The 14,669-nt window shown below is 41.3% G+C and overlaps 1 protein-coding gene across 2 annotated transcripts; it reads right to left on the bottom strand.

The window, feature by feature from the left end:
• Positions 1–1,232: 1,232 nt before the first annotated feature.
• On the bottom strand, positions 1,233–12,107 carry PCDH18 (protocadherin 18). Of its 2 annotated transcripts, none has more exons than XM_032997805.2 (4): positions 9,233–12,107; positions 6,821–6,909; positions 6,522–6,685; positions 1,233–2,454 (listed from the first exon to the last, which is right to left on the bottom strand). In XM_032997805.2, the coding sequence occupies exons 1-4, from the start codon at positions 11,735–11,737 to the stop codon at positions 1,754–1,756; spliced, it is 3,459 nt and encodes a 1,152-aa protein (XP_032853696.2). In that variant the 5' UTR covers positions 11,738–12,107; the 3' UTR covers positions 1,233–1,753. The 2 variants fall into 2 exon arrangements, with proteins under 2 accessions (XP_032853696.2, XP_032853697.2); XM_032997806.2 differs by having other exon boundaries at positions 6,821–6,906.
• Positions 12,108–14,669: the final 2,562 nt, after the last annotated feature.

The raw sequence follows: 14,669 nt of genomic DNA, 5'->3' as shown, positions 1-14,669 counted from the left end.
TAGTTTCATTTGCCAGTATGGATACTTGGTTAGAAATCTGAGGTCCTGGTATTTCTAACCAGTACAGCTATACTCATGAACTCCTGAAGTGTAAACAAGTTGAGAATCTCTCCATTATTCAGGTGTCAACAAATGTTTACACATCTACAAATGTAACATCTACAGCACTGTGAAACTAATAATGAGATTAAAGTTTCCTTACACACAAACCAAACACATAAAGCTTATGCACACAACAAAACTGTGGGCTTTCAGGTAACATTAAACATGATTTTTCCATATCTAACATTAAAAAATATTCTATAGGGTACATTATTCTGCAGAATTGCACTTGTAAAGGTATGTGCCAGTTTTTATGCCCAGGTTTACTTGGATTATTTCAAGTTTTTCACACTTCTGGTAAACAAAATATCCTATAAAAAATATGCATCTGCAACTCTGAATGAAATCCCAAAACACCAGTTTTTATGGCCATCTTTTAATATTTTAATACTCTCCTGAAATGAGCATTAGAAGTTCAGAACCCACCCATGTTTCTCAACTATAAAATTAGTTTACTATTACAGAAATCTGCCTGTGTATGACAGGCTAGCCAAAAACGTTTTGAAGGAAAAAAAAATGAACTAAGAGGACCACATTGATTTTTATCTGAGAAATATTAGTTATGTCACCCCTCCACAGGTGATGGCACCAGGGTATATATTACAACTTCAGCACATGGAGAAGCCCCACTATGGAAGGATGGGATTCATTAAGAGCCAATGTACCAACAGGATAGCTCTTTTCTAGAAAGTTCAAATATTTCTGTAATACTTTGCAAATAGAAGATAGGCACACTTAGAACAGAGGCAAAATATAGCTATAATCAGCTGCTTTCCTGGGAGATGCAACGTTCATTTTATTTTGGTGTCAATTACAAGGATAAAGCAGTCAACTGCAATTTTTTTTTGTTTACATAAATTGAGAATTCAGCTTGAGGTCAGAAAAGATTATTTTATTTCTGTCTTTCAAGTATACACTGTCCACCTCAACTGGCTTTGCAGCATAACAATGGCAGAACAAATGTACCTTGCAGAGATAATATTGGAAGTCCTATCACTGAATTCCATCATTTGTTCACTTGGGAAGACACTTGTAAAATAGAAGATGACCCCAGCCTGTAATAATCCATTAACTAAATGGGAAAATGAATCTACAGACCAAAAGCATCAAAATAAAAAGGACATTTTAGGTTTCATGGGAGTTGACAACTCTTTATTATAAGAATGAAACATTTCAACAAGATGTTGGATTATTGAAACTAATGTTTGCATAACTTTTCAGTGGTTTGAATCCGTATTTATAACATTTGAGACTCAAAAGAAATAATGAGGGAAAGCAGTATCCCTCCTTTTTTTTTTTTTTTTTTTTTTTAACATGCCTGTGTGGCAAGAATGCAGGAATTTTGACAAGGGTGGTACCACCTATATACATTTAGGAAAACATGCTTGCTGTGGGTGTACAAAAATAAAATTTATTTGTTAAATTACACATAAATATAAGGTACAAATGTATTTTTAAAATACAGATAAAGATAATCACACTTGCATTGTGTACATATGAAAATACAGTATTTTAATATTCAACATACACAGACACATTTATGATAAATGCAATTAGTTGGCAATGCCAGTTCTTCTCAGTCTGTTTTCTGTTCTTTATTTTTTTCCCTTCCAGTTTTCCATAAATATGGAAAAGTAGGCTTTTGAAACCATTAGTTCTGCCGGACATCTTGCAGCAGCTTGTTAATTTCCGCCACCAGCTCACTGGCATCCATGAGTTCGTGTTTACCATCACTGAGGTGGTTGAGCACATTGTCAAAATCATCTTCTTCGTAATTCTCTGGGATCTCCTCCATGGCTGGCAGCCATTTAGAGGAAGGCTGCGCGCTCGAGTGAGTCCCCAGAGTGGGCCCGTTGTTGGCAGGATTTTGGAAATGTGTGCTGGCTGCCCAGGCTGCCACCCCCTGCGGATAACTGACGGTCTTGGCTGGCAAAGGTCCCTTCCTGCGCTCCAGTGAGTTGGAGCGATCCATCTCATTGCACTCCGTGTAGGCATCTAGCGAGGGAGGCAGCAGGCGCTGGAAGACGCTGCTCATTTCGGAGAGGAGAGAGGAGGTACAGGTGTCCCCTGACTCCTCCTCGCTCTGGCAATCTTTCCCGAAAGTTGAAAAGCTCTTCTTCTTCTCGTTGGCGTCAGCAGGCTGTGGATCTTCCTCGAGGCCCTGCTGCTGCTGCTGCTGCTGCTGCTGCTGCTGCTGCTGCTGCAACTGCAGCTGCTGCTGGGGCGACTGGAACTCCTCCCCAGGGATGAACATGTTACTTCTGTAATCGGAGGAGGGAGAGGGCAACGGCGGCATCCAGCACTGGTCAGAGTGCCCCAGGACCCTGCACTCCTCCGTGCACAGCCGCATTGCTGCAAGAGAGAAAAGAGGAGAGTGAGCATCCCCCCTCCTGTTGCAGTCGCCGCTTACGTTCGCAGGGACTAACACAAGGACTGAACTTCTCCGGAGATGTCCAAATCTGGTGTTTGGGTTCACTTTCTGTGTGCAGGAAGGTGGCAAATACAGATGCTCTGGATCTATACATACTTCCATTTCTGAATGGTCTCAAAAAATGAGGACAATAAATGCAGAATGTGTAAGACAGTAATGCAATCTCTTAACTAGGGCTGAAGATAAACATGTAAATCCCAGGTGGAAAACAAGCCCTTGTGACTTAAAGCCATGTGTTCCCTTTGTACAACAATGTTTCATTAGAAAAAATACAAAATAAAATGAAGGTGTTTCTACCTCCAAGCATTTACTTCAGTTTTGGTGAAGTTTTCTACATGCAATTAGAGAAGCATATCAGAGTAATACAGTGGGAATAAATGGACAAAGGAAATAAAGAACCAAAATGTGCAGAGGGATCTCCCTCTTCATTCACATGCCTCCCTTTGATCTGACAATGAGGTGTATGTTGAATATGAGGTGATCAACTGCCATATTACCTTTTTAACTGAATTGGTTAAATTTTAATCTAGTATCAGACTACCTGGGGCTTAATTCACACCCTGTGCAACTCCAGTGTTTATACTGGAGTTACTCTGAGTTGCACTTGCAGCTCTGTAGCCCAGGTTGCTGGACCGTGCTGGCACAGATGCTGGCACAAGGAGTCTCTAACCCACAAGGTGGGCATCCAGGCCAGCCAAGAGGGCTGCAGAGCAAAAGACAACAGAGCCACTCTTTCAGCTACTTGTTTTTAATGGTGTCTCTCAGGGAGAAGCAATATGATGGGGCAGGTGACTGCCTCCCCGGGAGCTACACTGGTCTTAACTGGCCCATGGAGGGGCACTGCAAAAGCCCTCTTCAAACACCTGAAGAGGTCTGGGAATGGTCCCTGGAAGTGGAGACAGGCAAATCCCTATTTGACAGACCCATAAAGATAGACGTGCCAGGAGAGAGGCCAAATTTTCCTCTCCAAAGGGAACCAACTCTGTAGGACATGGAGCCTTGGCTCAGGCTGGGTGCTCCCTGGGTGCCTGTCAGACCTGCTGAAAAAGACCTAGGTGCTGCAGAGGATATGAGCTTGAATTTGAGTCACATACTTCAAAAGAAAGTTTTAAAAAATGCCAGGCTCTTCGCATTGTGCATATTTTGACCATAAGAAACTTTTGCCCTAATCTCCTACCAATTAATGGATAGATTAGCTCACACAGAATACAGTTTCTTTTTCTTTCTCTTTATATACTGAATACATAAGAAATGCTTGCAGTCATGCCCTGTAAGTTTTCCTCACTTTCTTATCACATTTCCCATCTGGTTCTGGATCCACTCAGTTTATCAAAAAATCTTTTTGCAATGGTGTAAGCAGAACTGAACAGAGTATTTCAGCTTAGGACGTACCAGTGATTGATAAAGTCCTACTCTCATACTGTTGGCGTTATTTATCGCTGTGCTTTACACAGCTTATCATAGCGTTTGCTTTCCTAATGCCCTTTCCATTCCTCTGAGTATAAACTTTCTCTGTGTCTTACATGTGAGAGTATGAGTTTCTTCAAGGAAACAAGTTCAGGCTGGAGGCTGGATATTGCACCAGCTATATTGCAAATGGCCTGCTGATCCAGTGAGTTTCAAATGAACAGAGCAACCTGTAAAGCATCAGTGGCTGAAGTTTTGATACAAATGACTGAAATGCCTTCAAGTGCTTTTTTCCCATGTATGAAAAGCACACGTGTGCTGTTTTACAGAAAATGCCTAAGAGTTAGAAAGGAGAAAAGATATCGAAGTGATCCATGGTTCTTGGACCAGCTTTTAACTCAACCCAGAAAGTGAGGACTACTCTTCTAATTAAGAAGACTCATGTAAATTAATGAGGGCGTTTCAATGGTCTAGCATTTCGTTACTAGTGAGGGTTGTCTTATTGTGAGTTTTGTTGCTGATGTTATCAGGATTGGCTTTCATATTAAATAATAAATTCTGACATTTCTGTACATAAGATCAAAAGATACTCTGAGGAAAATGAATGGTGTCACAGTCTGTCCTTAAATCAGCAATTAATAAATAAAAAAAAAAAAACAGATGCACAAGAGCTTTTTTTTTTTTTTTTTTAGTTGCCAGAACTTAAAGGTTATTGGTGAAGATCTAAAAAGAGAGAGAGAAAGAAACAAGTCCTTCAAGGACAGTTATTGAACTTTCTGATTATGTAATTTTTGAAGTTTTGAGGGACTGGCTCTGTTCCTTTCCAGTTCCACCTTAAAGGGACACACTGAAAGGACCTTTTCACAGCATCTTGCCTGTGTCCAGACTGACAATGCAGAAACCTTTCAAAATGGAGAGCAGGAAACCTCCAGGAAGTTTTCTTTTTCTATTTGTTTGGATTGCAGATCAATTCAGGTCTCATCTGAACAGCTTCGGCATACTTATCTGATGGATTAAGACTATGTGTAGTGGCAAAGTGGACATCTGGGTGAGATTAAATGCTCGTCTTGACAGCCCAACCCAGTTCCGCCTGCACTCAGCAGGAGTTTTCCTTACTTGGAATACGATTAGCTGGGCACTTTTGGAAATCCTACCCCTTGGCTTCCTGTTTAGAGACTGAATTGCAAGAGCTGAAAATGAGTCATGGGCATTTCAGCTAGCCAAGAGGGCAACCGCTCCTGCCGGCTGGCAGCCCCCAGCTGCCCACCAGGAAGGGGACAGCTCTTTCTTGGCAGCAGCGGGGCTGGATGCCAGTGCAAACACCATTGCACTTGATGTTCCCCTGGCAACTGAGAGCTCCAGCAGATCCCTCCCTGCCTCCTTGCCAACCACAGGAGAGAACGAGACATGCCTCATGCTAGCTGGCAGAGGAATAAGTAGTAGGAGCTTGGGGAGATGAGGGTAAGAAATATATTAGGACTCCAGATTTCAATTAAGGATTCTGAAAAAATAGTAACTTTTCAAGGCCTCTGGTTTTGAAACACGGGGTACATAAGACTCAGTTGAGGAGGCAGATGAATGCTGGGGTAGGTGATACAAGACCTAGTCTGGAGCAAAATATACAAAGAAAATTTTAAAGTTAAAATGTGTAAGAAGAACAAATTAAACTTTTGGAGTTTACTCTTGCCTTGTGCAACCTGCAGCACTGCAGCTCCTCTCCTCCAGCCCTGGGCAATATGCGGGGGTCACTTTAAAAGGGAATATGTGCTGCACCACCCCACAAAGCAATCATTAATGATTATTAAAGTAATTACAAACTATTCATGTCTGTATCTAGCGTGATTTCCTGTAGCCTCTTTTATTCAACTTGTAACTGGGCCAATAAACTTAAAAGTGCTACTTCATAAACATGAAAATGTATGTACATGTTTATCTTATTTTCACTCATGCTTTTCTAGACTTTTTCTTTTCTGCCCTCTGCCTCTGAATTGTACCTCCTAATTTTTTGTTTCTAGAAATTAGGGTTGCAAGATTTAAAATCTGGGATGTATTTAGATCCTTCCCTTACCACTGAAGTTCATATTTCAGTGGGAAAAAATACACTTTTCTTTCTTCTCCATCCATATTTGTAGACCACTTTCACAATCCATTTCTGAATGGTAGATGTTTGTATCATATGGATCAAACCCGCTGTGGAAAACATATCTCCCAAATTATAGTTCAGTGTATTTTTAACAAACCACAACTGCCTGGCTTTGCAAAAGCATCCACCCAGTCATTAAAAGTCTAAGGACATGGAGGAGATCATGCTTTTGGGGGGGATTTGGAGCCAGCTCATCATGATGATGTGAATAACAGAAAAAAGTAGGCATTGCTCTGGGCAGATTTTCAGTTGTGTCTGAGGTTTCATTTTGTAGATATGTGAAGGCTTCAGCTCAATATTTATCACAAAGCAGAGTAAAAAGGAAGGAAACACAGGACTTGAAAGCTAAAGAAATTTTGGTTTCTCTGTAGTAGCTTTATCAAAGTGACAGCCAGGCAGCACTGTAAATAAACCGTTCAGCTTCCATTGTGCTCTTACCTGCAGGAATTCTCCCATCTGTAAGGAAAAGGTCACTGAATCCTTCCCCAAGAAGTCTGTCAATTGGAGACTCTCTCCCCAAATCATAATCACTGTCTCCAGCTTCGCTATCACCCCGGCCACTGTCTTTCAAGCTGAATTTATCCATGTCTTGTAGGGCATATCTGTGAAGAGAATTGTAGTGATGGTGAAATTAAATCATCTCACATATGTTGTATTCCACATTTTGATTAAAAGTACATGTCTGTATTTTCTGATACATGCATATGCATATGTAGCTGAACAGTCCCGATCCTTACCTGTAGCTTCTGGAATACTTGTTTCCTCGAAAACTTGGCCGTGGTTGATACTGGCCCTGGTGAAGCATCGAGAGAAGCTGAGAAACCTGCTGAAGAAAAGGTGAAAAGACTGATTCCTTGAAATGAAAGTTCAAACTCCTAGTTGTAAACCCACTAATTCACTTCTCGGGTTTGTTTGTTGGGTGTTTGGTTTTCTTCCTTTAAAGTTTTATGAAATTAAATTCCTGCACATACATAATGCAGTACAACAGAGTATTTTGTAGTATAGTGCCTGCCACAGGAAACACCTGAGGACCTTGTACAATGAGGAAATGCACTGCTGCTTGTTAGGCTCCAAACTCATAATAACTGATTTGTTAACAAGTAAAACAAGGGATTAAACAGAGGTGGAGTTTTAACAGATTAGAACCAACCCCTTACCATTCCAGGATTCTAATTAAAAATAAAATCTCATTGCTCTACATTCAAAGAGCTACCAAGACACAGCTCTCACTTAAGCCACTACATAGCATTTGCAGTAAAAACTGAGATGGGTAGTCTCAAAGTTTGAGATACTACGATCATATATTACAACAGCTGTACTTAAACTGGATCAGTGTTCAAACTTTTAGTTCTCCATCTCCACTAATGAAAGAATTTCATGTATTTTTTCTCTATATAAGTACTCTGGCACTCTTTCTTAAAGAGAGCTATACAGACTGAAATGGAAGGCAATGAAGAAAAAGAAAGGAAGGAAATAAAGGAAAGAAAAAGAAAGAAAAGAAAAGAAAGAAAATAAAGAAAAGAAAGAGGAAAGGAAGAAAGGAAGAAAGAACGGAAGAAAGAACGGAAGAAAGAAAGAAAAGAAAGAAAGAAAGAAAGAAAAGAAAGAAAGAAAAGAAAGAAAGAAAGAAAAGAAAGAAAGAAATAAAAGAAAGAAAAGAAAAAGAAAGAAAGAAAGAAAGAAAGAAAGAAAGAAAGAAAGAAAGAAAGAAAGAAAGAAAGAAAGAAAGAAAGAAAGAAAGAAAGAAAGAAAGAAAGAAAGAAAGAAAGAAAGAAAGAAAGAAAGAAAGAAAGAAAGAAAGAAAGAAAGAAAGAAAGAAAGAAAGAAAGAAAGAAAGAAAGAAAGAAAGAAAGAAAGAAAGAAAGAGAGAGAGAGAGAAAGAAAGAAAGAAAGAAGAAAGAAAGAAAGAAAGAAAGAAAGAAAGAAAGAAAGAAAGAAAGAAGAAAGAAAGAAAGAAAGAAAGAAAGAAAGAAAGAAAGAAAGAAAGAAAGAAAGAAAGAAAGAAAGAAAGAAAGAAAGAAAGAAAGAAAGAAAGAAAGAAAGAAAGAAAGAAAGAAAGAAAGAAAGAAAGAAAGAAAGAAAGAAAGAAAGAAAGAAAGAAAGAAAGAAAGAAAGAAAGAAAGAAAGAAAGAAAGAAAGAAAGAAAGAAAGAAAGAAAGAAAGAAAGAAAGAAAGAAAGAAAGAAAGAAAGAAAGAAAGAAAGGAAAGAAAGAAAGGAAAGAAAGAAAGGAAAGAAAGAAAGAAAGAAAGAAAGAAAGAAAGAAAGAAAGAAAGAAAGAAAGAAAGAAAGAAAGAAAGAAAGAAAGAAAGAAAGAAAGAAAGAAAGAAAGAAAGAAAGAAAGAAAGAAAGAAAGAAAGAAAGAAAGAAAGAAAGAAAGAAAGAAAGAAAGAAAGAAAGAAAGAAAGAAAGAAAGAAAGAAAGAAAGAAAGAAAGAAGAAAGAAAGAAAGAAAGAAAGAAAGAAAGAAAGAAAGAAAGAAAGAAAGAAAGAAAGAAAGAAAGAAAGAAAGAAAGAAAGAAAGAAAGAAAGAAAGAAAGAAAGAAAGAAAGAAAGAAAGAAAGAAAGAAAGAAAGAAAGAAAGAAAGAAAGAAAGAAAGAAAGAAAGAAGAAAGAAAGAAAGAAAGAAAGAAAGAAAGAAAGAAAGAAAGAAAGAAAGAAAGAAAGAAAGAAAGAAAGAAAGAAAGAAAGAAAGAAAGAAAGAAAGAAAGAAAGAAAGAAAGAAAGAAAGAAAGAAAGAAAGAAAGAAGAAAGAAAGAAAGAAAGAGAAAAAAGAAGGAAAAGAAAAGAAGGAAAAGAAAAGAAGGAAAAGAAAAGAAGGAAAAGAAAAGAAGGAAAGAAGGAAAGAAAGCAGTAAACCAGAGCAGAGTACTGTCTGTGCTACACTCCATTGCTTCAGCCTTACAGGGAAGAACCAAGAAATAATGCTATTAATAACAGATTTAATCCTGTTCCCCCTGGTAATGGATTCAGTTGATATTGGAAAAAAACTGCAAAGCTGTGCCATCTAAAGAGAAATCCATAACACGTTCTCATTAGGCACAGACCTAATTGCCTATTGCTCTCACAGGTTGCATGCAGAGTACCTCCATGCTCCCAGGTGAGTGTATGAGTGAAGGGATGAGCAAAAAAAAAAAAGCTATGGACCTTACCTCAACAGCTGGAGTAGCATGGGTGAGTTCCAGGGAGAAATTTTCGGGCACGTGGTTAGAGGAGATTGTCACCAGGCTGTTCAGCGATTGGTGGCTGTGGTGACTCTGCCGGCTGCTCATCTGTCCCCTTTCCAGGGTTGGAGATGACGACGGAGAAGCTCTGTGATGAGATCTGATGGGTAAAGTGCCATTAACCGTTGGCACTAATGTAATGTCCCCTTTGTGGATCTGTCTTGAGGGTCGTTTTGGGTGGTGCTGGTAGGTCGATTCTGCCACACGACAGTTGTAGGACCTGGTGTCCTTTTTCTCTCGATTACACCTCGTAGCAAAGATTACCATAATGACCAACAACACGGCACATATTGATCCTAAGGATATAATCGTTATCATGGAGACATCCAGGGAGGGTTGGCTTACCAAAGTTGCTTCTGTGCTTGAAAATGAATAAACGTACTCAAAAACGGTACATTTCAGAAGTGCTTTGGTACTAAGCCGAGGACTGCCTTTATCCTGGACTATCACAAAAAACTCCCATTGTTTAGCTGGAACTGATTCAACACTCACATTGATAGAGATGTCACAAGTTTTGGGATCCATCACAAAGATGCTGTTTTCCTTGTCAGCTGCTATGGAGCAGCTGAGTTCAGAGTTCATACCAGAGTCTCTATCAGTAGCCCTTATCCTGGTGACAAGAAAGCCAATTCCAGCATCTTTAGGGATCGAGATTTCTGCTGTGCTGTTGCGTAGCACTGGTCCCACAATGACAGGAGCATTGTCATTTTCATCAATGATGGTCAGTACAACTGTGGTATTGCTAACAAGCTGCTGACTCCCCCCGTCCCTAGCTTGAACCATAAAGGCAATCTGATTTACTTCTTCATGATCAAAGGTTCGCAGGGCATAGATCGCCCCATTGGAGGGATCGATGGTCACATATGTGGTTATAGAACTTCCCAAAATATAGCTCTCCAAAATAGTGTAGGTCACCTGCCCGTTGTCACCTAAATCTGGGTCTGTGGCTGTGACTGATGTGATGTACGCTCCCGGAGAGTTATTTTCCAAGATAACAACTTCATATCTGTTTGTCTGGAAGCGGGGTGGGTTGTCATTTTCATCGCTGATTTGGACAGTAAAGTGTTTCACTGTGGAGAGACTTGGCGTTCCCTTGTCCTCCGCTATTACAGTCAAGCTGTACTCAGACCTTTTCTCCCTATCTAGAGTGGCATTAGTCAAGATTAAATAGTTATTTTCATAAGTCTTTTGAAGCTTAAAGTGGCCATGTCCATGGAGCTTGCAGACTATCTCTCCATTCACACCAGAGTCCTTGTCTTGCACCCTGACCAGGGCAACAAAAGTGTCCAGGGGTGACCCTTCAGAAATGTAAGCTACCTCTTCTTTCTCTGGGGACATCAGGTTTAAGTTAATTTCAGGTCTGTTGTCATTCACATCCACAATTTTAATTATAATTTTGCAGTGAGCTGGAATAGAATTCGGCCCCAAATCTTGAGCCTGAGCATCAATTTCATAGGATTTGGTTACTTCGTAGTCCACCTGCTTCAGGAGGGTCAGATGTCCTTTCTCAGAGTCTATCTTAAAAGTCTCTATAATTTTGGCAGACACATGACTACTGAAAGAGTAGACGACTTTTCCATTAGCGCCCTCATCTGGATCAGTAGCATTGAGGTCTATGAGCAACGTCCCAATCGGTGAATTTTCTAAGAGTTGGATTATATAGGACTGTTGCTCAAAAACAGGGCTGTTGTCATTGGAATCGGAAATGCTTATTTTCAGGAGGGATGACCCAGATCTCTGAGGCACCCCGTTATCTGAAGCAGTGAGTTGGAGTTCGTAACTTGACTTCAACTCCCGGTCCAGCTCTCTGACCACGATCAGCTCTGCATACTTAGCGCCATCAGTCCTGGTTCTCACCTCAATACTAAAAAAATCATTTGCAGAAAGGGAGTAAGTGTGCAGGGAGTTGTCCCCTACATCTGGGTCAAAAGCGCTGTCCAAAGGGATCCGGGTTCCTACAGCTGCACTCTCGGATATTTCGATAGGGATAAGAGCTCGGGAAAACTGGGGAGAGTTGTCATTAATGTCCAGCACTTCAACTTCAACATGGAAAAGCTGCAGATGTTCAGTAGGCAGAGTGATCACATCAAACTCTATGGAGCAGTTTAAGTTTTTCTGGCAGAGTTGTTCCCGGTCAATTTTAGCTCCTATGCTGATTTCTCCGTTATCCTCACGGACTACGAGCAAGGGAGAATTCCCCCTCTGCATGGCTCGGAAACGAACCGAGGAAGGGTTAGGCATTTTTAATAAAACATCAGCTACATCCTCCGATAGTCTCGCAATTACCGATCCAACTCTCTGCTCCTCATAAATCCTGTATTTCAAATTCTTGCCCAGCACAGCCTTATTGAAAGATATTATCGTCAGTGCAAAAACGAATATAAAGTGCATTTTACTGCCGATTCGGTGCATTTGTAAGTTTTTGCAATTCATTTCTCCAAGCAAGTTAAAAAGCAATTATTTTGACTTCCTCCGCTCCCTCAAGCCCAGCGCACATCTGGTCCTTTGAAACTTGAAAACGCCTTTTTCTAATCAGCCAAGTATCAGTGTCTTACCAGATCGAGCAGGAAACTTTTACTGTTATTATTATTATTGCTATTATTGTTATTATTATCATACACACCGTGCCGGGACATCCAGATACAATCTGTGCGCAATCCACGCTTTCTCATTGGACTCCCCCGCTCCTCTTTCCCGGGCAGAAGGCGCCGGGGCAGCTCCTCCGCTCCGCTCCGCTCCTTGCTCCGCTCCTTGCTCCGCTCCGCTCCTTGCTCCGCTCCGCGCCCCGCTCCGCTCCGCTCCCGCCGGCTCGGCCGCCGCTGCCCCGGCCGCCCGGCCCTCCCCCGCTCGCCGCCGCCGCTCCGCACCCTTCGCCCGCCGGCTCCAGCCCGAAAAAGCCGCCGCGACTTCACTGCGAGGCCCCCCAGACAAAGCGTTTTGCCCGGCATGTGCTGAGCCCGGGCCAGCCAATCAGTCCCGCCGCCCCCCCCACCCACCCCCCCCCCCCGCCGCCCCCCCAAACCCCCTCCCAGCCCTGCGCGCCGGGGCGGGCGGAGGGAGGCGGGAAGGGGAGCGGGGATTGGGATTGGGGGGGGCGGGAAATGGGGGGGGCGGCTCCTCCGCCAGCCCTGGGGGCGGGGGAGCGCACACAGACGTCTAAAGGGCAACTTTAAATCAACTCACACCCCCCCACACACCCCCCCCACACTTCGCATTTTCAGGGTAGTTTCGAGCGGCTTTTTTTTTTTTTTTTTTTTTTTTTTTTTCTCCTCTGTGTGTGTGATTTTAATTCCTCCCCTTCCTGCCAGGAAAAATGCGATCGCGCTCCTCATTTACATAGTTTGAGGTTCCCTTGTTTAACTAACCAGGATCTGTTCGGTGCGCGCCCTCGGGAAGCGAGCGGGGGCTGACGCCTCTCCAACCCCCGCTTCACCAGCCTCTTCTCGCTGCTTATTTACCTATTACCTGCTCTTCCTCGACATCTGCGCTCCTGCGCGGAGCACAGAGGCATCTCCTTTATCCCTTGAAACCTCTCCCTCCTCCTTCCCAAGCCAGGAACGTTTCCCACACTCCTGTCCTTCCTCCGGCTCCCTCTCGCAGCGTTTCTCTCCCCAGCGCCGTTGCCTTTGCCCGAGCTTGGCTCTGCTGGGAGCAACGATCTCCCTGCGTGTTTCTGCGCTTTTTTATTTGCTGTTCCAGTGGCTCTTGAGAAGACCTTTTTCGCCCTGGTTGAAAACACACTTTACGCTTCAACGTGACAATTTGTGCTAAGCACACCTTCTACATGCCAAGTGTTTTAAAGAAAATGAAGCCACAGGATAGAGTAAGGGTTTGGAAAGTGACAAATTCCTTGCCTCTCTGCCATTGCTGGAAACTCTTTTCACGTTTACACTGCAACACATTTGCACAAAAAGAAAAACAAAAAAAAAAAACAAAAAAAAAACAAAAAAACAAAACAAAACTCATGACTGAGTCGATCATGTATTTTGTGTACACCAGAAGTGCTATAGATCATTATGTGAGCTTCAGGTTGCACCCAGGTCACAGAAGCTGATGTGTTGTTCCCATTTCAAACGTGTCTTATTTGTGACGTGATTTCTATTTCCTCTTTTTTTGCATTCGCTTTTGAAGTTTATCATTTTAGCCACAGTCTCACCATGCTTTTCATTGCTTTTCTGCTGACTTTGTCCATGTGTTTATTGGTGTTGCCCATAATCATACCATCACTCACTTTTATTGCACTTTTCTCTCTATCACAATCCCCCCCCCCTCCAGGGCCAAAAATGTAAAAAGTAAATCTCTGATTTTCCCAATTTACTTACTCTCAGCAGAGCTCAGCCAAAGTCAGTAAGAAGGTTCTTGCTGAAAAAGAAAGCAGAGGAGTCTCAGCATGAACTCTTCTTCTTTTTAAGCATTCGAAAGCATTTTATAAGCCATTGTCTCTTTTTTTTTTTTTTCACAAACCAGTGCCGTGTGGCAAATTGTGCAGAATAGAAATGCCCATAATGAATGTATTTAGTACTGGGTCACGCTGATGAACATTCTGCCCCCATGAATAATACTGTTTTACAAGTTTGCAGCCCTTTCAAATTGCTGATCCCCAAACCCTATAGGCAAACTAGAAAAGCTAACACAAGCAACTGGGACTTTAGAAACCCATAGCCATCTGGCCTAAATCTCTAACAATCCAAGCCAATAATTATATCAATTCAGGCTTTAGTGAACCCCTTTGCAAACACCAAAAGAGCAAAGAAAGGAATTAGTGGCCATTCTAAGTTCTGGTGGAGAGAATTCAAAGATAATCTAATTCCATTAGTTCATGGACAGCTTTTTTTGGAGCTCTGATAAATCTTCCTAAAACATTTTTCCAAAACACCAGTGTAAACTCCTTTCTGACGATAATTGGGGAAATAGGTTCAATTAAATGCTGTTCTCAGTGTCAATAAAAAGTATTCTGTTGATAAAAGAAGTCACTGCCCCTTTACATGATGAGTACGGGAGATGAATAATTCAAAGTAAAAATAATCTCACTGCTTAAAAACTAAAATATTAGATATACTCTTAAATGGTGTGTCCTTCCAAGCAACTGTTTAGAACATTTAGATAAGCAGAATTTGCTTTATGCAATTTTTATCACTTTCCAAGCAGTAATTCCACTTCATCACATCAATCTTCCTCGGAGATGTACTCTGTATATTAATAGATAGCAGGATACCTACATACAGGAATTACAGCACCTCTTCTCTTTTTTTTTCCCTTTTTTCATTTATTTTTTATTGTGAAACTTCACCAGTCAAGTTATATGTATATCACTTAAGTCCACACTGTCTTGCAGCTAACCATTTACACTTACAATGGTGATAAA

The sequence above is a fragment of the Tyto alba genome, unplaced genomic scaffold, assembly GCF_018691265.1.
Source record: "Tyto alba isolate M040663 unplaced genomic scaffold, T.alba_DEE_v4.0 Super-Scaffold_23, whole genome shotgun sequence".
Taxonomy (NCBI): Eukaryota; Metazoa; Chordata; class Aves; order Strigiformes; family Tytonidae; genus Tyto; species Tyto alba.
Note: the sequence above shows the minus strand (reverse complement) of the source record. Positions and strands in the feature narration are given on the sequence as shown.